This window comes from Vigna unguiculata, chromosome 9 (assembly GCF_037176805.1).
Source record: "Vigna unguiculata cultivar grain cowpea cultivar isolate G323 ecotype 2 chromosome 9, ASM3717680v1, whole genome shotgun sequence".
Lineage (NCBI taxonomy): Eukaryota > Viridiplantae > Streptophyta > Magnoliopsida > Fabales > Fabaceae > Vigna > Vigna unguiculata.
In genome coordinates, this window is record NC_140800.1 from 7746386 (window position 1) to 7765318 (window position 18933).

At 35.4% G+C, this 18933-nt stretch overlaps 2 protein-coding genes across 7 annotated transcripts; one reads left to right on the forward strand and one right to left on the reverse strand.

Moving 5' to 3' along the window:
* Nucleotides 1-764: 764 nt before the first annotated feature.
* LOC114164260 (SNAP25 homologous protein SNAP33-like) lies at nucleotides 765-3002 on the forward strand. Of its 2 annotated transcripts, none has more exons than XM_028048862.2 (6): nucleotides 765-938; nucleotides 1069-1670; nucleotides 1802-1895; nucleotides 1983-2113; nucleotides 2481-2578; nucleotides 2741-3002. In XM_028048862.2, exons 2-6 carry the CDS (start codon nucleotides 1221-1223, stop codon nucleotides 2838-2840), a joined length of 873 nt encoding a protein of 290 aa, XP_027904663.1. In that variant the 5' UTR covers nucleotides 765-938; nucleotides 1069-1220; the 3' UTR covers nucleotides 2841-3002. The 2 variants fall into 2 exon arrangements, with proteins under 2 accessions (XP_027904663.1, XP_085523025.1); XM_085666899.1 differs by having other exon boundaries at nucleotides 789-938; nucleotides 1201-1670.
* A 1335-nt stretch (nucleotides 3003-4337) lies between these two features.
* Nucleotides 4338-18733, reverse strand: LOC114195991 (heparanase-like protein 1). 5 transcript variants are annotated; one of them, XM_028086456.2, is made up of 11 exons: nucleotides 18487-18699; nucleotides 17660-17744; nucleotides 17312-17579; nucleotides 17131-17167; nucleotides 16834-17017; nucleotides 15805-15953; nucleotides 15485-15718; nucleotides 6110-6299; nucleotides 5853-5978; nucleotides 5615-5717; nucleotides 4338-5093 (listed from the first exon to the last, which is right to left on the reverse strand). In XM_028086456.2, the coding sequence occupies exons 3-11, from the start codon at nucleotides 17519-17521 to the stop codon at nucleotides 4686-4688; spliced, it is 1641 nt and encodes a 546-aa protein (XP_027942257.2). In that variant the 5' UTR covers nucleotides 17522-17579; nucleotides 17660-17744; nucleotides 18487-18699; the 3' UTR covers nucleotides 4338-4685. The 5 variants fall into 5 exon arrangements, with proteins under 5 accessions (XP_027942257.2, XP_027942260.2, XP_027942261.2 ...); XM_028086459.2 differs by having other exon boundaries at nucleotides 18369-18699; XM_028086460.2 differs by lacking the exon at nucleotides 18487-18699 and adding an exon at nucleotides 17827-18004.
* Between the last annotated feature and the right edge of the window lie 200 nt (nucleotides 18734-18933).

Sequence of the window (18933 nt, forward strand, 5' to 3'; positions counted from 1 at the left end):
CATTATCACCTAGTTCGATTTTTTAATTTTTATACAGAATTAAATAAAAAAATATAACTAATTTTAAAATAATTGTTAAATAAAAAATTAAAAAAATAAAATATGTATACAAAATTATTCTTTAAAATTACTGTTAAAGACAAAATTTTTTTAGAATAATAGTTAGAAATAAATTATTTATAAAATAATTAATTTTTAAAATAATAATTAAAAATCTTTATATATTTTAGTTTTTAATAGAAATAAATATACTTAAATGTTTCTTTCTCTAATAAATAAAAGAACCAATAGCAAAAAAAGTTATGACCTTCATTCAATGTATTTCACATTTTAGTCAATTGTTTTTTTCAAAACTATTAACATGTTTATAAATTTAAAATGGATTCAAATACGTTTATTTTTGCCTTTCTTTTTTACATCAAACTCAACTTTTGTTCATATACTTTAAATTTAGATTAATTAGTTCTCGTGCCTTAGTACGTAAACTTAGTCCTTTTATAGTAAGAAAAAAAATCATTACTAAATATTAAATTTAAGTATAATAAATAACACATCATTTATATAAATTCAATTCTTTTATCAACTTTGTGATCGTTAAAAGTTGCCACTAAGTATTAAATATAATTATAAAGTTATTAAAATCACAAATTTTGAAACTTGAAAGCTTTAATTTACCAATTTGAAAGTACAAGGATGAATACAAAACAAGGTAGTGTAAGAAAATTGACAACTATTATTTGTTGATGACATTAATGTAATGCAATAATGATATAATATTAATTCAAACAAGCGCTTTCATCTGCGGCGAGCAATTCCAACAGTGAATTTTCAACGCGATTTTGCAGAGCTTCCGCGTTGAAACCATCCAACGTTCTTAACCTTAAATTCGTTCTCTTCATTTTCTTCTTTCTTTCGTCTAATTACATTATCTTCTGCAGGTACCAAAGTTTCTTCCTTTCTCCTTCTACCTTCTGTTTTGGCCATTCTTTGTATCTTTTTTTTAATCTGTTTTTCACTTTCAATTTTGTGACTCTCCTTCGGTTTTAACTGCAATTTTGATTATTTCAGCATAAATTCTATGAACTTGGTTCATCGTAATTTCAAAATTGAATTTTGAGTAGAGGGTTCGTGGTATAGAACTTGATTTTGATCTTTGGATTTGTGCTTGTTTGTCTTCCCGGGGTGAAATTGATACACAAGATCGTTGAGAGAGAGAGAGGATGTTTGGTTCAAAGAAAACTCCATTGAGAGAGGCTAAACCTAGCTCTGTTGGTCCTGTCCATAACCCCTTTGATTCTGATGAAGAGTCAAAAGATAAAAAGTATAATTCCTCTAAGAAGACTTTAACCAACGCCAACCCCTTTGATGATGATGTTGAAGTCAGTGGCCACTCTTCATCATCTTCCTATGGCCTTTCTTCTGCACATAGAAATAGGTATAAGAACGATTTCCGCGATTCCGGGGGTTTGGAGAGTCAATCTGTCCAGGAATTGGAGAACTATGCTGTTTACAAGGCTGAAGAGACCACAAAATCAGTGAACAGTTGTTTGAAGATTGCTGAGGAAATGAGGGAGGATGCTACCAAGACTCTGGTGATGCTGCACCAACAGGGGGAGCAGATTACAAGGAGCCACCATGTTGCTGCTGATATTGATCATGATCTGAGTCGGGTATCGATCTTGTTATTTTCTCAGTTTGTTATTTTCTCAGTTACAGCTTCTTCATCTTCTGAAAAAAATTGTTGCTGCTTCAATTGGTATTCTGCACTACTCTTTTGACTGTTTCGTTGATGTATTTACAGGGAGAAAAACTTTTGGGAAGTCTTGGTGGCATGTTTTCCAAAACATGGAAACCGAAAAAGACGGGTGTGATAACTGGCCCAGTTAATTTTGGAGGTTGGCATTTTCTCTCTTTTCATCTTTTTAATATCAACTGATTTGGATTGCATGATAATTGTATTTGTTATGTGCTTCACGATGTAGATGATCCTGTGAGAAGAAAGGGCAATCACTTGGAGCAAAGAGAGAAGTTAGGATTGACTTCTGCCACTAAAGGCCAATCGAAGTCACGGGCAGCACCTTCTGAGTCAACAAATGCAATTGAAAAAGTTGAGGTTCGTATTGATTCGATGAACAGTTAACTGTTCGTGTTGAAGTCATTTGAAGTGCTGAACATGACAAAGCTTCAGTTTCTTAGTACTTCGAAATGTGATTAATATCTGAATATATGTTCTTGTAGTATTGTTCTGCTTCTGCTTGTTCTTGATGACCACCATATCACTAGTGTGGAGCCAACCATTTTGTTTAAAAACACTGACAGTTTTGCAACTATTTCAGCACATAAACAATCTTATTCTATAGTCAATGTTTGTGCACTCTGGATACTAATTTTTGCTTTGTGACTTTCTATCTGCCTTGTACAATATTGTAAGAAATTTTGTCAGCATCGAATTCAGCTAATGACTAGAATGTCCTGAACAGGTTGAAAAGATAAAGCAAGACGATGCACTGTCAGATATAAGTGATCTCTTGGGAGAACTGAAAGACATGGCCATTGACATGGGATCTGAACTTGAGAGGTAAGTTTATTAGATTCTATGATCTCTCTAATTTTACCAAACAGAGATTTTTTGACGCTGGCAACAATGTTTGGTCAGGAAGTACTCCTAGTTAATGTTATTCAGAACCGTTTCACTTATTTGAAGATGTCATAATTTATACTGGTTTTGGTAATGTTGCAGGCAAAATGGTGCCTTGGGTGATTTTGACAATGATATGGATAAGTTGGTGATCCGTGTGAATGGTGCAAATCAACGTGGCCGTCGTTTGCTTGGGAAATAGGGGTGTATTCCATGAGACTCATACTCATTTTTACTTTGCATTTTTCAATTAAAGGAGCTTCCATGTTCCAGGATACTGGTTTCAAATATAGTAATGTACAATCCGCTTGTGAGATATTTGTCTCTGAAATATATATATAGTATTGATTGATTTCTGAGATTATTTATGATTCTATCATCAACATCGTTATTCCTTTTCTGGGCATGATTCATTCTATATAACTCGTATTTTTTTTTTTACCAGGAAGTTCATATTTCTGTCACAAAAAATTAATATTTTTGTCTTGAAGAGTTTTTTAACTATGAGGAGTTCTTCGTTCTATTTCTCCTTTTGTTTTGGCATAACATCATGTGGTTTTGCTCTTCAGTGCTTTGGTCTTTCCAGAAATTCAAATCAATTTTCTCTTCTTGGTATTCCATCTGAATAATAAATTATTTTTGTTAACTTGTTGCGATAAATTTCCAAATTTCAAAATTAAACCATAGGAAACATGCTAATCTAACATCTTAACAAAATAAAATTTAAAACCATGCCTTCTCAGTCTCGGTGTGCTGTGCCACCTTTGTCTCGGGTTCTGGGCTTATATTTAACTTTATAATGGGCTCGGTATTTACTAAGCCCATACATAGGACAAACTCCACCTCCATAATTTCAACATATAAACTTGAACATTCCAAATTTGTCCTCTGGTTTAGGATTTTTAATTTCGGATTATATAATATGAAGACTTTCTAGAATGTGCAATTTGGTTTAGGATTTTCAATTTTATATTAAGTAATATGGAGACTTTCTAGAGTGTGCAGTTTGAAATACAAATTTGTATTTTGAATTGTATATTCGAATACAAATTTGTAGATTGTAATCCTAAAACCTCTACACCAATCACATACTCGTTATAGTTCTATATTTTAACAATACTTTAATTTTTTTTTTCTGTTTCTTTTTTACTCAATTTAATTTTTATGTTTTTAAAAAATACTCAATACAGTCTTCCATCAAATAACGTTAATTTTTTAAGTGAAATCTACTAATGTAATCATCCACTCCTTTTGGATGAACTGAAATCTACAAATGTAATCACTCACTCTTTTTAAGGGCTGTCCAATCCGAGAAACAAAATGGAAACAATGACATTAATACTAATCTAACGAACAATATCATATTAAGTAATTTTAAAACATATAAAAACCATATTAAATAAAAAATAAATAAATAAAAAAATATTAAATCATTATTACAAATGATAAAATCATAAATACTACTAAGCCAAAGATTTATTCATTTTCAAACTCTAAAAGTGAGTGATTTTAATCTCAATATACTGACTTTTAGTTCCCCTAGAGAGACTAATATACGAATTAATGAACAAATCTTTCGGAAAGAACACATAATCACGACATTTTTAAGAACCAATAGCACATTTAGCTCAATCTCCATTCATTATGTCCGTAATATATGATTTTTTTTTTTTAATCCAAGAGATTCCACACAAGAGAATAAAAAATTAATATAATTTATTTATACTCACAAACTTGATTACAAACTCTTAACCACACTAATAAGACAATTATTAGTCAACCATGTTGATATCTTCCAATGGACATAAATGGAATTTCCTAACTAAGAGTGAAACAAAATCACTTCATCATCATTGGACTTCAAACTAAATTTTATCAAACAGTTTACTTACAACTAGATGATACAACTTGCATGTTCATTCAAATCTAAATTATTGCAAGGTGTTAACTTTCATGTGAATCCAATAATAGCTCAGTACTTACAATTACCATGAGCTTGCAATTTCATTAGTCCCAGTGCCAAGTTATTTGCTATAGAAATGTTCAACTAATGCTTTCTCTGTGTAGCACATGCTGGAGCATCAAAGTTGGGGTATACAATAAATGCAATGGACAAAGGAGTAATGTATATTGGAGATCTCACATTACTACTCACTGGATCCAACCTTGGAAGATCTCCTTCATCTGTTAACTCCAGTGGAATACCATTAAGAACCATGGTTTGGCTTTTGAGATAACCATCTTTTGGAGTTAAGTGGTACTCTTCCCTAAATGTGACCTCTGACCCTTTTGTTCCTACCCAAGAAAATGTCTTCTTCAGTTTATCAAAGAATGAGTTTTCCTTATGGATGTTTTTGGCTACTTCATTTTCAATACTTGCACTCGCAGGGTTTCGAATAGTGAGAGTAAAACGTGTCTCATTACTTAAGTTGATTAGAAGTAATGTCACACCAACCTGTAGAATGAAATTGATAAGAACTAGAAATATGCTAAAAACCTACCATATCAGAATACATCCTTCATGTGCCTTATAGAATGTTAAGTCATATACTATAAAGCTCAGGTCCTAGCAGATTCCACTTAAAAAGAATTTCTAGTATATATATATATATATATATATATATATATAAGAGTGACAGAGTCACACACCTCTACACAAATTTTCCAAAATTTATCACCAACAATGTTGTATATAACAAGCCGTCAAAGACAAGGAATCAAATATTTTACTAGGTGGATGGGCTAAAATTCAATTTGTTAAAAACTTTCGAGTCTATAACTTCATGTGACATATTCTTGACTCTAATGGTTAAATTTGAATATCAGGTGTAAGTGTGCTAAGCTTGATATGATGTTATATTATGTTTGATTTTATGGTAGTTGGAATGCTAATAAAAACATCATATATAGAAAAGCAAACCAGATAGTAATGTGATTCAATAGCTATCCAAGTTGAACTAAAACTAGGGAACTTACCCTGTCTTTTGAACAATGGGCATATGCGCGTAAAAAGGGAGAAGAAACATCACTTGAAACTGCAAGAACCTTCTTTCCCATTAATCGATGCCACAAAAGTGCACTGTTTAGGAAGAAAACCAGAAACCAGGTTTAGATATGCTCAAACATGATAGCACAAAACTTCAAGTGACCTTGAAGAAAAAATAAAAGGTATTCCTTTTTTTTTTTCTTTTTACAATTATCTATTTGTACTTGCCTGTAGTAGTCAGGATTGGGAGTGAGGGTGGTGGTATTAAGAAGTCCATAGTTCCCTCCAATTAGGGTCTGCCTACAATAGACTTTAGTGTTGTAGCTGGATGCTATTCCAAGTTGATCTAAGTACCTAAGTCATTTCAATTTCAAAACTAACAAAGAATCACATCACTGGTAATTGTTTTTGCTAAATGTAACAACATAATCTGTGCTTCAGCTATGAAGAAGAGGAACAGAAAATGATGGAAGGAAATCACTTACCAAAAGCTGTTAAGAAAAGTATTAGATACATGATTGCCACCGCTGTTGTATGCCCCACCAGCTTCTCCTACCCATGCAGAAGCCCAAGGACCATATGTTTGAATGGTTTCAGAAAGATTGCCAAAAATTGATTTCACTCTGCTTAAGCGTTCAGGATCTAGAATCTTCCTTTCAAGATGCTCGTCACTACCTGAAAGACATATCAACTCAGAAATTGATCATGAATGACAAAGAACAGTATTTTTCCAACACGTAAACAAAGTGTATCATCTTTTGTACCACACAAGCTAATAAGGTTAAATATTGAAATAAATATATCAATTGCCAGGGCATGTCTCTAGCATTTATGAGAAAAATAAATTAAACAGAAATATTGTGTGTATTGAAGTATATGAGCAGGTAGTTCTACATAGGAAAATTTCATGTTACCATTCGTTATTAGCATAAAAATCTTTGGGTAGCTGTGAAGACAATCAAGCAGATGAGGGGCAGCTAAGACGTGTCTCTATGTAAATTAGCAAATCCAACCTTCGCATATTAGCTATCTGGATAATGAGTTTTGTCAAAAGAGGTCGATCATACTCTATTTTAGTAAACTCTTGCAATTATTTGGTTTTTCAAAAGTGCAGCACTTTCCTTTTAAATAATGTAATATATATGATAATAGACCTCAAGCTTGCCTGAACAAGATTCTCCGTTAAGCACTTCAAGGAGAGAAAAATAAGAACAAATGTAATAAGGTTCTCCGTAAGCTAAAATGAGCTTATGTATTATAAGCTAATGTTAGCTCGTGGACAAACTAATTTTAATTTTTTTATTCTTTTAAAAGTGTTTATGGAAAAGTTTGTCCAAGCACATCCACCATCTATGTTGTCATGGAAGAGAAGCAATGAACATGACTTGTTGCCTCAACTGATAGTAACTCAAGCAAGTGTTTTTGTTAGAAATTAACATTATTTTCAAAGAACAATGAAAAGAAAAACTTCTTTATTTCACCAAACATACCAAAAATGTTAGCAAGAAACACTGTCCTTTCCACTAGATCATTTCAATTACAAGTCTCTCAAATCTCAAAAACACTCCTCTTTTCTCTCTAAGCTTTCTATTAATGGGCTGCTTTACGCTAACTATCTTATAATTGTATTTTTAGTTTTTCTTTTAAACCTCCCATAATAAACCTACAATCCTGTCTAGTTATCAACTTGCTGTGCTTGTACTCGCCAAACAATACCACCCTCAGAAACAACTTCTTTAAGGTTAGAATCAAGAAATCTATTTGGTATAGTATTCCAACGTGGATTCCTCAAATGTTTTTCCCTTCCATTGCACTGACACTTGTACTGGTTCATCATTTTTTACCGATCGTTCGATGCCTAAAATGTAAGCCGGAATTAACACATATGTCCTTGAAATTCTAATGGAAGCGCAGCTTCCACTCAATGATCCCTTATTTCCTTTTTGAGCTGAGATACGTGGAACATAAGATGCATTTGAGCTTGATGTAGGAATTGTAATTTAAAAGACTGATTGCTTAAGAACCAAATATGATCCATAGTAACATGTTGACAGCTTGGGATGAAGCTTGTTAGACACAACTCCATCTATGTGGCCAAATTTCTAGATGCATCAAATCACCTAGTTTGATCTTGGAAGGTTTGCGATGAACTTTAGTATGAATTATCATTTGAGCTTGTTCTGCAAGTGAAACTTCAGTTGTCTCAAAGTCTCACTTGAAGAAGTTTTAGATAAATGAAAACAGTGAAAAAACTATCACTGTTACTGTTTTACCATTGTTTATATAAGAAAAAATAGGCAGAATACAAAGAGTCATCAGTCCTAACCCTAATCCTAAAGAAGGGATCTCATACATGATAATAAAAAAACATTACATTTCAACACTCCCCCTCAAGCTGAAGCATATAGATCATATGCTCCAAGCTTGGAACATATAAATTGAATTCTAGGCCCTCTTAAAGATTTAGTTAGAATGTCTGCAAGTTGTTCATTAGAGCTGACAAACTCAGTAACAAGATCCTTGGATAGTAATTTCTTTCTAACAAAATGACAATCAATTTCTATATGCTTTGTTCTCTCATGAAACACCGGATTGGAGGCAATGTGAAGGGCTGCTTGATTGTCACAACATAACTTCATCTGCTCATTTTCACCAAATTTCAACTCTTGAAGGAGTTGTTAATCCACACTAGTTCATATGTAGCTAGAGCCATAGATCGATATTCCGCCTCTGCACTAGATCGAGCAACAACACTTTGTTTCTTACTTTTCCAAGAAACAAGGTTCCCTCCAAGGAATACACAATACCCTGTGGTAGATCTTCTATCAATTGGACAACCAGCCCAATCTGCATCACAATACGCTACAACTTGAGTACTTCTCTTGTTCTCATACAACAATCCTTGTCTTGGGTTCCCTTTTACATATCTGAGAATGCGAATCACAGCATTCCAATGATCAATGTGGGGATTTTGCATAAATTGACTTACAACTCCCATTGGATAAGAAAGATCAGGTCTTGTTATAGTGAGGTAGATGAGTTTTCCAACCAACCTTCTATATCTCTCTGGATCTGAGAAAAGTTCACCTTGATCTCTTGTTAACTTTTGATTTGAGTCCATAGGACTATCAATGGGCTTGCAATTTGTCAGGCCTGTTTCCTCCAAAATATCAAGAGCATAGTTTCTCTGTGCAATGATGACACCTTCTTTTGATTGTGCCACTTCAATGCCAAGGAAATATTTAAGACGACCCAGGTCTTTGGTCTGAAAGTGGCTAAACAAATGGTTCTTCAATTGAGCAATTCTAGTGATATCATTTCCTGTGATAACAATATCATCAACATAAACCATAAGATAAACACATTTGTCGGGAGAAGTATGACCATAAAATATTGAATGATCCGCTTCACAACGTTTCAATCCAAAATTCTGCACAACACGACTAAATTTACCAAACCAAGCTCGAGGAGATTGCTTCAAGCCATAGAAAGAACGATGTAACTTACAAACTAACCCAGACTCCCCCTGAGCAACAAACCCAGGAGGTTGCTCCATGTATATCTCCTCTTCCAGATCACCATGAAGAAAGGCATTTTTAATGTCCAACTGATACAGAGGCCATTGGCGAATGGCAGCCATAGCAAGGAAAAGACGAACAGAACTGGTTTTAGCCACAGGAGAAAAAGTATCACAGTAGTCAAGGCCATAAACCTGAGTATACCCCTTAGCTACGAGACGGGCTTTGAGTCGATCTACAACACCAGTAGGACCAACCTTAATAGCATAGACCCATCTACAGTCCACAGGCTTCTTACCAGGAGGAAGAGAGACAAGTTCCCAAGTCCCACTGTGTTCAAATGCCTGCATTTCATCAATCATGGCTTGTCGCCATCCACGATGACCAAGTGCCTCATCAACATTCTTAGGAACCTTAATAGTAGACAAGGAGGAAACAAAAGAGAAATATGGAGGAGACAAACGATGATAACTCAAAAAATTATAAATAGGATGTGGATTACGAGTAGAGCGAATACCTTTTCGAAGGGCAATTGGCCAAATATGATCGGAGTCAAGAGAAGACGAAGAGGATGAAGGATCCATGATTCGAGAATCTGGTGGAGAAGGATTTGAGTCCCAGGGGTCTTCAGGCAAGGAAGGAGTCCTTGGAGTGCGACACTGATATGTGAGAAGAGATGGTTGAACAATGTCATTGTCATTTTGAGTGAGAGGTTGAGTTTCAGGGATAACCAAGGGATCACAAGATGGTAAAGGAAGGACCTGTTGAACATATGAACTCTCCTCCATGGAGGATAAGAAAAAAGGTGTGTCCTCAAAGAATGTAATATCAGCAGACATATAATACCTTTAGGTTTAGGGAGAATAACATTTATACCCTTTCTGAAGGCGAGAATATCCCAAAAAGACACACTTAATAGCCTTTGCAGAAAGTTTATCAAGACCCGGAGAGACATTATGAACAAAACAAGTACATCCAAACACACGTGGAGAGACACGATACAAAGGATCATTTGAAAAAATTATCGAGTGAGGAACTTTATTTTCAATAGAAGAAGAAGGCATCCTATTGATTAGAAAACAAGCAGTGAGGACTGCATCTCCCCAATGATGAACAGGAATATTAGTATTCAACATTAGAGAGCGTGCAGTTTTGATAAGGTGTCTATTCTTTCTTTCGGCTATGCCATTTTGTTGTGGAGTGTGAGGACATATTGACTGATGTAAAATTCCATGGGAAGATAAAAATGAGGAAAACGCAGCAGAAAAATATTCCTTAGCATTTTCACTTCTGAGAATTTTAATTGTCTTCCCAAATTGGTTCTTAATTTCATTAAAGAAGGACACAAATATGGATAAAAGTTCAGATCTTTCTTTCATTAGATAAACCCAAGTACAACGAGAGAATTCATCAATGAACGTTACAAAATAGTTAAAACCAAAAGAAGTGACACGACTTGGTCCCCAAACATCAAAATGAATAGTAGAAAAAGCAAAATTACATCGTGTCTCAGACTTTTTAGGGAAGGAAGATCTAACATGCTTTCCTAACTGACACGATTCACAATCTAAGGCTTGAATGTGTTTGAGACTTGGAACCATCATCTTCAACTTGGACAAACTTGGGTGACCCAAACGATCATGCAAAAGTTTTGGGGATGAAGTTGCAAAACAGGATACCGAGGAGCTTGGTTTTAGGAAATAAAGTCCCCGTGACTCATGTCCTTCTCCAATCAGACGACCCGTACCATGTTCCTGTATAGCAAAAGAATTAGCAGCAAAGATTACAGAACAATTTAAGGAACGAGTCAATTGACTCAAGGAGATTAAATTGTAAGGACAATGAGGAATGTACAAAACAGAGTTTAAATTTAGTGAAGGAGATAAAGAAACTTTGCCAATTCCTTGAGATGCCACTTTGGATCCACTTGCAACAGTAATAAAATGAGGAATTTTGGGAGAGGAAATGGAGAAAAATGAGGAAATGTTACCAGAGACATGATTGGAGGCACCTGAATCAAGAATCCATGGACTAAGACCTTCCACAGATTGAGAAATGCATGCAGTTGACATTGAAGAGGATGGGCCAGGATTGTTGGATTTCTCAGATTTGTACCTCAAAAATTCTTGGTACTCTTCATCAGAAAATCTAGATTCTAAATGATCAGACTTGGACACATGAGCAGCTTTATCAGGAAAACCATGTAAGGAATAACACTTGTCCTGGGTATGGCCCATTCTATTACAATATGAGCATTGAGGACGCCCACTTCGACCACCACGTCCTCCACGGTTGCTCTGACCTCCTCCTCTTCCTCATGGTGCTACCGTTGCTGAAGTTTCAAAAACATCAGTTGAACTTTCATCTTTGACCAATATAGGTACACGAAGAAGTCTAGTAACTAAGTTGTCCATTGAAGGAATTTGATCACCAGCTAAAACTTGATCACGCACATGATCAAAATTCGAGTGCAGGCTCCTCAAAATTAAGACCATGTAAAACTTATCAAGTTTTTTTGTTGATATCGTCTAATGAATCAGCCACAAAAAAACTCTTCAATTCTTCTACTGCAGCCCTAGCCTTTCCTATATGAGAAACCATATCATGATTCATTTGCTTGAGTGAGGCTACTCTTTGAGTTGCATCAAAGAGGCGCTGAATGTCGTTAGCAAAAATGTCTTGTGCCCTTTTCCAAAAAGAGAAGCATGTCTTGTAAGGTCTCAAAATGTCTAAGACCCCTTGCTCAACCGATTGCCATAAAACAGCACACAACTGAAAATCCAATTTCTGCCACTTAGGTTTCTCTTCCTCTGAAATAGTAGAGACCTCTTTTTCAAGATGATCATGATAGCCTTGACCAAGAAACCACAACTCCACCGAAGCTGACCAAGAGGAGTAATTTTTCCAGTTCAGTTTTGCAGAAGTAATAATAGGAGTAGCTAACAGAGAGGGAGTCATTCCAGCAGTCGTAGAAGCCATTAAAACAAACTTAACTTTTGAGAAGAAACCCTAGGTACAAGCTATGGCCAACAAAACAGAAAAACAAGAGCACAAATAGACCCAGGAGGCTCCAGCGAGTCGAATGACAGTGGCGCGGCTCAATTCCGGCGCCAGGAAGGCGGCGCGTGGTGAACACGCGCTTGAAGGCCACCGGAGAGTGGCGGCACGTGGTGGCGCGTGCGGAGGATTCTGGGGACGTGACTTGCGGGGATGGGTTGCGCTCCTCGAGGCGCACCTAACCCTGACTTCGCCGGAGTAGACACGTCGGCGGCGATGGCGGACGGTGGCGGAAGACGGCGGACAAGCGGCGGACTCGACAGTCACTGTGACAAACAGTGAAGAGGAACCAGAGAAGATGTTTTGGCTCTTGATACCAACTTGAAGAGGTTTTAGAGAAATGAAAACAGTGAAAAAACTATCACTGTTACTATTTTACCATTGTTTATATAAGAAAAAATAGGTAGAATACAAAGAGTCATCAGTCCTAACTCTAACCCTAAAGAAGGGATCCCATACATGATAATAAAAAAACATTACATTTCAACAGTCTCATTTTTGTTTGAAAGGTTCTGCTGTTTGTAAGGTTTTGCACTACAGCTTCCACTAGTGTTTCTCCAAGTATAAACCTAGCTTTGAAGGGGGACAATGACCATAACACCTCAAATGGAGTACAGTTAGTGGCACTTTGGAAATTAGTATTGTACCAGTATTTTGCCCAAGGAACAAATTCTACCCAAAATTTTAGGCTGCTCACAACAAAATGCTAAGATCCTATTCAGTACACCTCGGTATTGTGGATGATAGTGCCTACTCATCCTCAATTTCGTGCCTTGTAACATGAATAACTCCTGCCAAAAATAAACTCATAAAAGTTAGGTCATAATCACTTCCAATAGAACTCGGCACTCTGAAATCAAATTATTTCCAAACAAATATTATGGCAATATGGGTGTGAAGAAGATGTTTGTGAAGAAGGTTGATAACAACGATGACATGATGCTGACAATATTTGTTCTCAATGCTTTCCGGCTTTCAAGAAATCCTAAGTCTTCTAATTTATGGTTGGCTTAATTGGACCAATAAAATCAAGTACCTAGGCTTTGTGTAGAAAATAAATTCAAAAAAGGAAGAAGTTATAACAAAAATACATAGTTTTGGAATATTTGTTCTATATGTGCAAATCCAAATCGGGCAGATCTTTACTCAAAGTAGAAAAGAAACCTAAAAGGCAGATCTATGTGTGAGAAAGAACATTGTTTGTGTTCATAGATAACTAAAAGAGTACTCTCAAACTTGTAACTATCTTAGGATGCTAATCTCTTTTAATGAGCAAAACATTGCAATCTTTTAGATCATAACCTTTGTTTATCGAAGTGTGGATCCAAACAACGCTCATGCTTAGCTAGGTGTGGCTTTGTCCAAACAATACTTGTAGTTTAGCTAGAAACAATTGGGTCTAAATAGTACTTGTATCTCGCATTAACTTAAACTTGATCAAGTTGATCAAGAATTGGACGTAGTCTGTGTTTCAGACGAACCAATATAAAAATACCTTACGTAAATCTCTCTCAATTCTTATCTTTTCTATTGCTTGTTATTTATCTACAACTAACTTAAGGAGGAGAATTTTAAGAAAACATGTTGTCTAAAAGAAGTATTTAACCGTGTGTTTGTCCTATTGAAGTTGTGTATAACGAGCTTCGTGAAACTCATCTTTCATGAGAAACAATATTAAACTTTGTCTTAATGTGGTTTTCAAGACAAAGCTTTGTGAAAATTTTTGGAAATTTTAAATACACAAAAATACACAATTCAACCCTCTCATCTTATGTATTTGGCTTGTTTGCACAAAATATAAGCTAACATCTTCCCTTATGGTGTTGGGTATTGGTAAGGGTTGCAAAAGCCCTGTTAGAGATGATGTTGTTAAATGTTTACTATTTTGGCATACATGACAGGATGCCACATATTTCGTTACTAAAACTTTTCTGGATTATGATTTGGACCAAAAGCTCTGCCAACAAAGATTTGCATACCTTCGCTTGATGAATTAAGGATATAAAAGATTCATGGCTTCTCTAATCCCTGACCTCATCTGACCCGAAGGAGGCTTGGCACATTGACAACCTATAGAACAATTTCCTAACCCCTTGCCATGTTCATCCAAACTCATTGGATGAGTGTGCACTAAGCACGCTTCTTTGAGTGTCCATTGGAGACACAATTCATGTTCCACCTTTGAAAAGAAAACCTGAATTAGGTTCCTCATACAAAGGTCAGCTGATGAGTTGTGTAGTACTCTTCATAGCCTTCTTCACGTCTTATGCAATTTCCAGGCTTGAATCACATCTTTTGGGTCTTGCGAATGATCCTATTTTCACATATTCTAATGCAGTTCTGCGAGGAAATACCCCATCAATTGATCTTCCACAATGTCTGATTTGCTTGAGACACAAAAATTTCAAATTCCTAAATGAAATCTTCCACACTCATTGTCTGTCTTATCGTAGCAAATCTCTCAAAATTTGTGCTTTGTCCACTGCCTCCAAATCTCCATCAGTGTTCACGCAACATCCTCCTAAGAAGGATTCTTCAATTTGGTCACCAGTATTTGAACCAATGATCAGTATTTTCTTCCATGCTAATGAGGTCTAAGCGCAGTTTTTCCGACCTTTTGACATTTTGTATTTCAAAGAATTGTTTTGCCCTTGCTATTCATCCTTGTGGACCCTTCAAAAAGTAAAGCCTTTACTTCTCTCATGTTCAGTATGCTTTCTTTCACTAGAGTCATGTTTGTTCTCAGGTCTTCAATCCCCTTCCTCTGTTCACCAACTCATCTCTCTAAAGCACTCACTACTTTTTTCCATTATGCCACTTAGATTCAGGAGGTTGGACCAAAATAGTTAAGAATCAGCACTATTTCTATTTTATAGAATAACAGTGAAAAGAAGATAAAAACGTCTTTATTTCACCAAACGTACAAAATTTGCTACAAATGAGGACTCTCCTTTCCATTGGATTATTCCAATTACAAGTCTCTCAAATCTCCAAACCCCCTCCCCTTTTTCTTCTAAGCTTCCTATTAAAGGGCTCCTTTTATCTAACTAACTCCTAGCTGTAAAAGCTACCTTCCAACTATATTATTAGTTTTTCTTTTTAAACCTCCTATATTAAAGATGCAATGCTGTCTTATTATCAACTTGTTCTGAGTGCTCCTGCCTAACAAGATTATTAACCACAAGAACTGAGAAACGGAAGCAAAGGAAGGACCTCTAGAGATTTCAGATTATTAAACATTTGTCAAGAAGACCTACAATAGAAAGAATTAAGGGACAGTCAAACCTGGGCCCAGATTGTATAAATGATGAGTCAGAACATTGATTATGCCTGAACCAGAAACCTGTAGAAGCTTGTCATACCACTGTCTTTCATAAAATCCTCCAGGTGCCACAAGTGAAGGCTTGAACTTGGAGTTCTCGTACAATGTTCCTAGAATTTGCTTAAGCTTTATCAAATCTTTCCCATACTGTGCAACCCCAACACTTGCACCAATGCCCTTACCACTCAACTCATTCCCTACAGCACCAGATTCAAGAACAAGGTTAAATCAAACAAAATTAAACACAACAAATAACCCTTCCACTTGTTATACATAGTCCTACCAAGTTCCCATGAATCAATCTTGTATCCTTTTGAAACAGTGTATTTTATAAAATCATAAGCATTTGTGGGGTCCCAGGTTCCTTCCCAAACATTATGACTAATCTGGTGCTTCCCATGGAGTGCATTCAAGCCAAATGTCACAATGGCCCTGCAAATACCAAACTCCAGTTAAATTACATCACAGCTAAACAATTCATCCCTCATCCCTTTCTTCTTTCCCTCTACCATTACATAATGCATATAAAGATGTAGTATACTAATCATGCATGTGTGACATTTGTATTCCATGTCTTAATTTATTTAGACAAAGTCATGTAACAGGAATGTAATCAAGCCTACAGACCATAGACTAATATGTCAGATATTCGCCAGAAGAAAAATCTACACCAATAATTGCAAAAATGGAATCTAGAAGCTTCAATAATTAAAATAATTAAAGCATCTAGAGAGTGTGATAACCAAGCTATTATAATATGCTTTTATTTGCATGGTCTTGTGATCAAGAGTGGTAAAACAACTTAGCGATGCAATTATAGAGACTATTATACCAGCAATGCATATAAACTGCATGTTATTGGAACAAGAAACTGAGTTGGTAGAGTCGTATAAGCTTTTATTTGCATGGTTTTGTGATCTAGAGTGGTAAAATAACTTAGAGACACATGTAGAGCCTATTACAAGCAATGACTGGATATAAACTGCATATTACTGGAATAAACACCTAATTCATTAGAGTCATTCAAAACAAAGTTTAAGGAAATAACTAAGAATGCCAGTCGTGAGTCTTAACTACCAATGAAGGGATGTCCACTAGCATATACTTTTGTGATAAAACATTTAAACAGAAGGAGACACTCCCTTCAGCAGCTATTATGTTAAAAATATGACCCAAGCAAATTAAGGTCATTACTTTGTTAAAGTACCAAATTAAATAACTCATCTTATTTTTCATACTCTTGCTTTTAATTGAAGGAAGAGAGGACAATGGAGGAGGTGAACATAGTTAAGTCTAATGTTAAAATTCTCACCCTGTCTCATTGAAAAACTGATTCAGCTCATCCCATCTTGTCATGTGTAAACATCCCTTTGAAAATCCAAACAATCCACCTTCATTCTTTTGCAAGGGATGACAGGGAGACTGCAAACTTCCTACATCATATATAACCTGGTCTTGCAAAGAACCTCCAAGTCGTATCCTCAATGGCTTGAGTGCTATCATGCAACCATTACAAAAAGAATAACACCATTAACATAATTACTCCAAAGCTAAAGATATTCATAAAGACTTTCTAGATCATACAGAAGTAATGCAAATATACACACACCTTGGATGGCCTTGGCAAGGAAAGGACGAGACAAGTCCTGAAAAATCAATCCACATTGAAGTGAACGAGAATAAAACAGCTTAATTGGTTTCCATAGTTCTAAGTAGGACTAGAGGGGGATGATAAATTGTAGAGAGTGTTTCATTTCATTTGCTATACAAATGAATTTTAAAATACTCACCAAATTTACAACAGATGAATATCCCCAGGGGCAATGGTTGTAGTCACACTTGTCATGAGGCCACCAATCAATGGTGGCACAAATAAAGTTATCACCTGTTTCAGCCTTTATTTGAGCTCCATCCACTAGAAGCGAACCATGTTCAATTTCTTGACTTAAATTGGCTTGAACAGAAGCCAACAAAAGAAACAACGCAAGGTGGAATCTCATTAGTTGAGCAACTGTATAAGCTGCAGCATCCAAGTTCAACACAACTGATCCAAATCAACTGCAGTAGAGGATATAAAGAAAATTTAGACTCAAATCTTCTCATGCTACATAATTGCAAAGCATTTAAATGAACACTACCTAATAATTGCTCATGGTTAAATTGTTGAGTGGAAACCAGAAGATTACAAGGGGAATATATATATATGATTGATTGTCTAATTTCCTGAAATGAAAAGTAAAAGTGCTCATAATTATTTTCAAAAAAAATAAAAATAAAAATAAAATGAAGTGAATATTATGAATACCCCAAATTGATAGTTTCAAAACATAAGTTAGAACTACTTAGTTGACGCAAACAACAGTGAAGAGTAGCAGTGGTGTCCTATCATGTTGTGTCCCAATCATGATTAACAGTGTCTAAACAACTTTGTTGTAGCGAAAGGCAACTAAAAAATTGAGAACCTCTTCTCAAAATTTGGAGCACTACAGAAATAATTTCAAAGTCAAAATTCTTACTATGATAGAAACCACACGTTAATTAAATAATTAATTAACAAGGTCAACCGGAGACAGAGAAACCGGAAGAGTAACAACAACAGATATATTTTATATATACAGAGATCGAGATCCAAACGAGACATCAAAAAATTGTGAGATCATGGTATTAAATAAGAAGGTGCAAGGTTTTAAAACTTATCACTGATTTCAGCCAGGGTATCAAGATTTTAAAAAATTATTAGTGACTGCATCTATCACATTGGTTTGTGACAGTATTGAAGATCACGACAAAACTGTGACAGTAATTTAAAATCTTTCAAAATGTGGAGTGAAATGAAGTGGGTTTGACCTTCCTTGACTGGTTGATGCAAAATGTGGAGCTATGAACTAAACACACAGGACAAGAAGAAGAGAACCCAGAAAAGAAAAATGAAAAACAAGAAGAGGGGGTACAGAAAGGAGCAAACTTTGGAAATGGTGAGTGTCAACTGGAAGCTTCTTCTGCCATTGATGAGTCTCAAGTGTGTGAGTGAATTAATGGCGGAAAAAGGTGCTTTCTTTTCTTTGGTTTTCAGTGTCGGTAGGCTGAATAAATAATTAAAAATTAAATAGAAAACATTGGTCCTTGTGTTTCAGAGTGGAAAGGATAATAATGTGACTATTAGGCTCCTTTCTTTCCTACGTTCCTTCCTTTTCTGTGCTCTCTGAGACTGTAGAATCTAACTGAAAGTTGCACATAAAATAAGATAAACCGCACAGCATTAACTATTATTAATTATAGGGGAGAATTATTGTTCCATTATCCTCACATGGCTGCTGTATAGAAAAGGCTATGAAAAAAGTAAGAAATTTTAGAGAAAAATAAAATTAGAAATCCCTTAATACTCTTTTTGTTTTTATGTAATGGAAAAAGA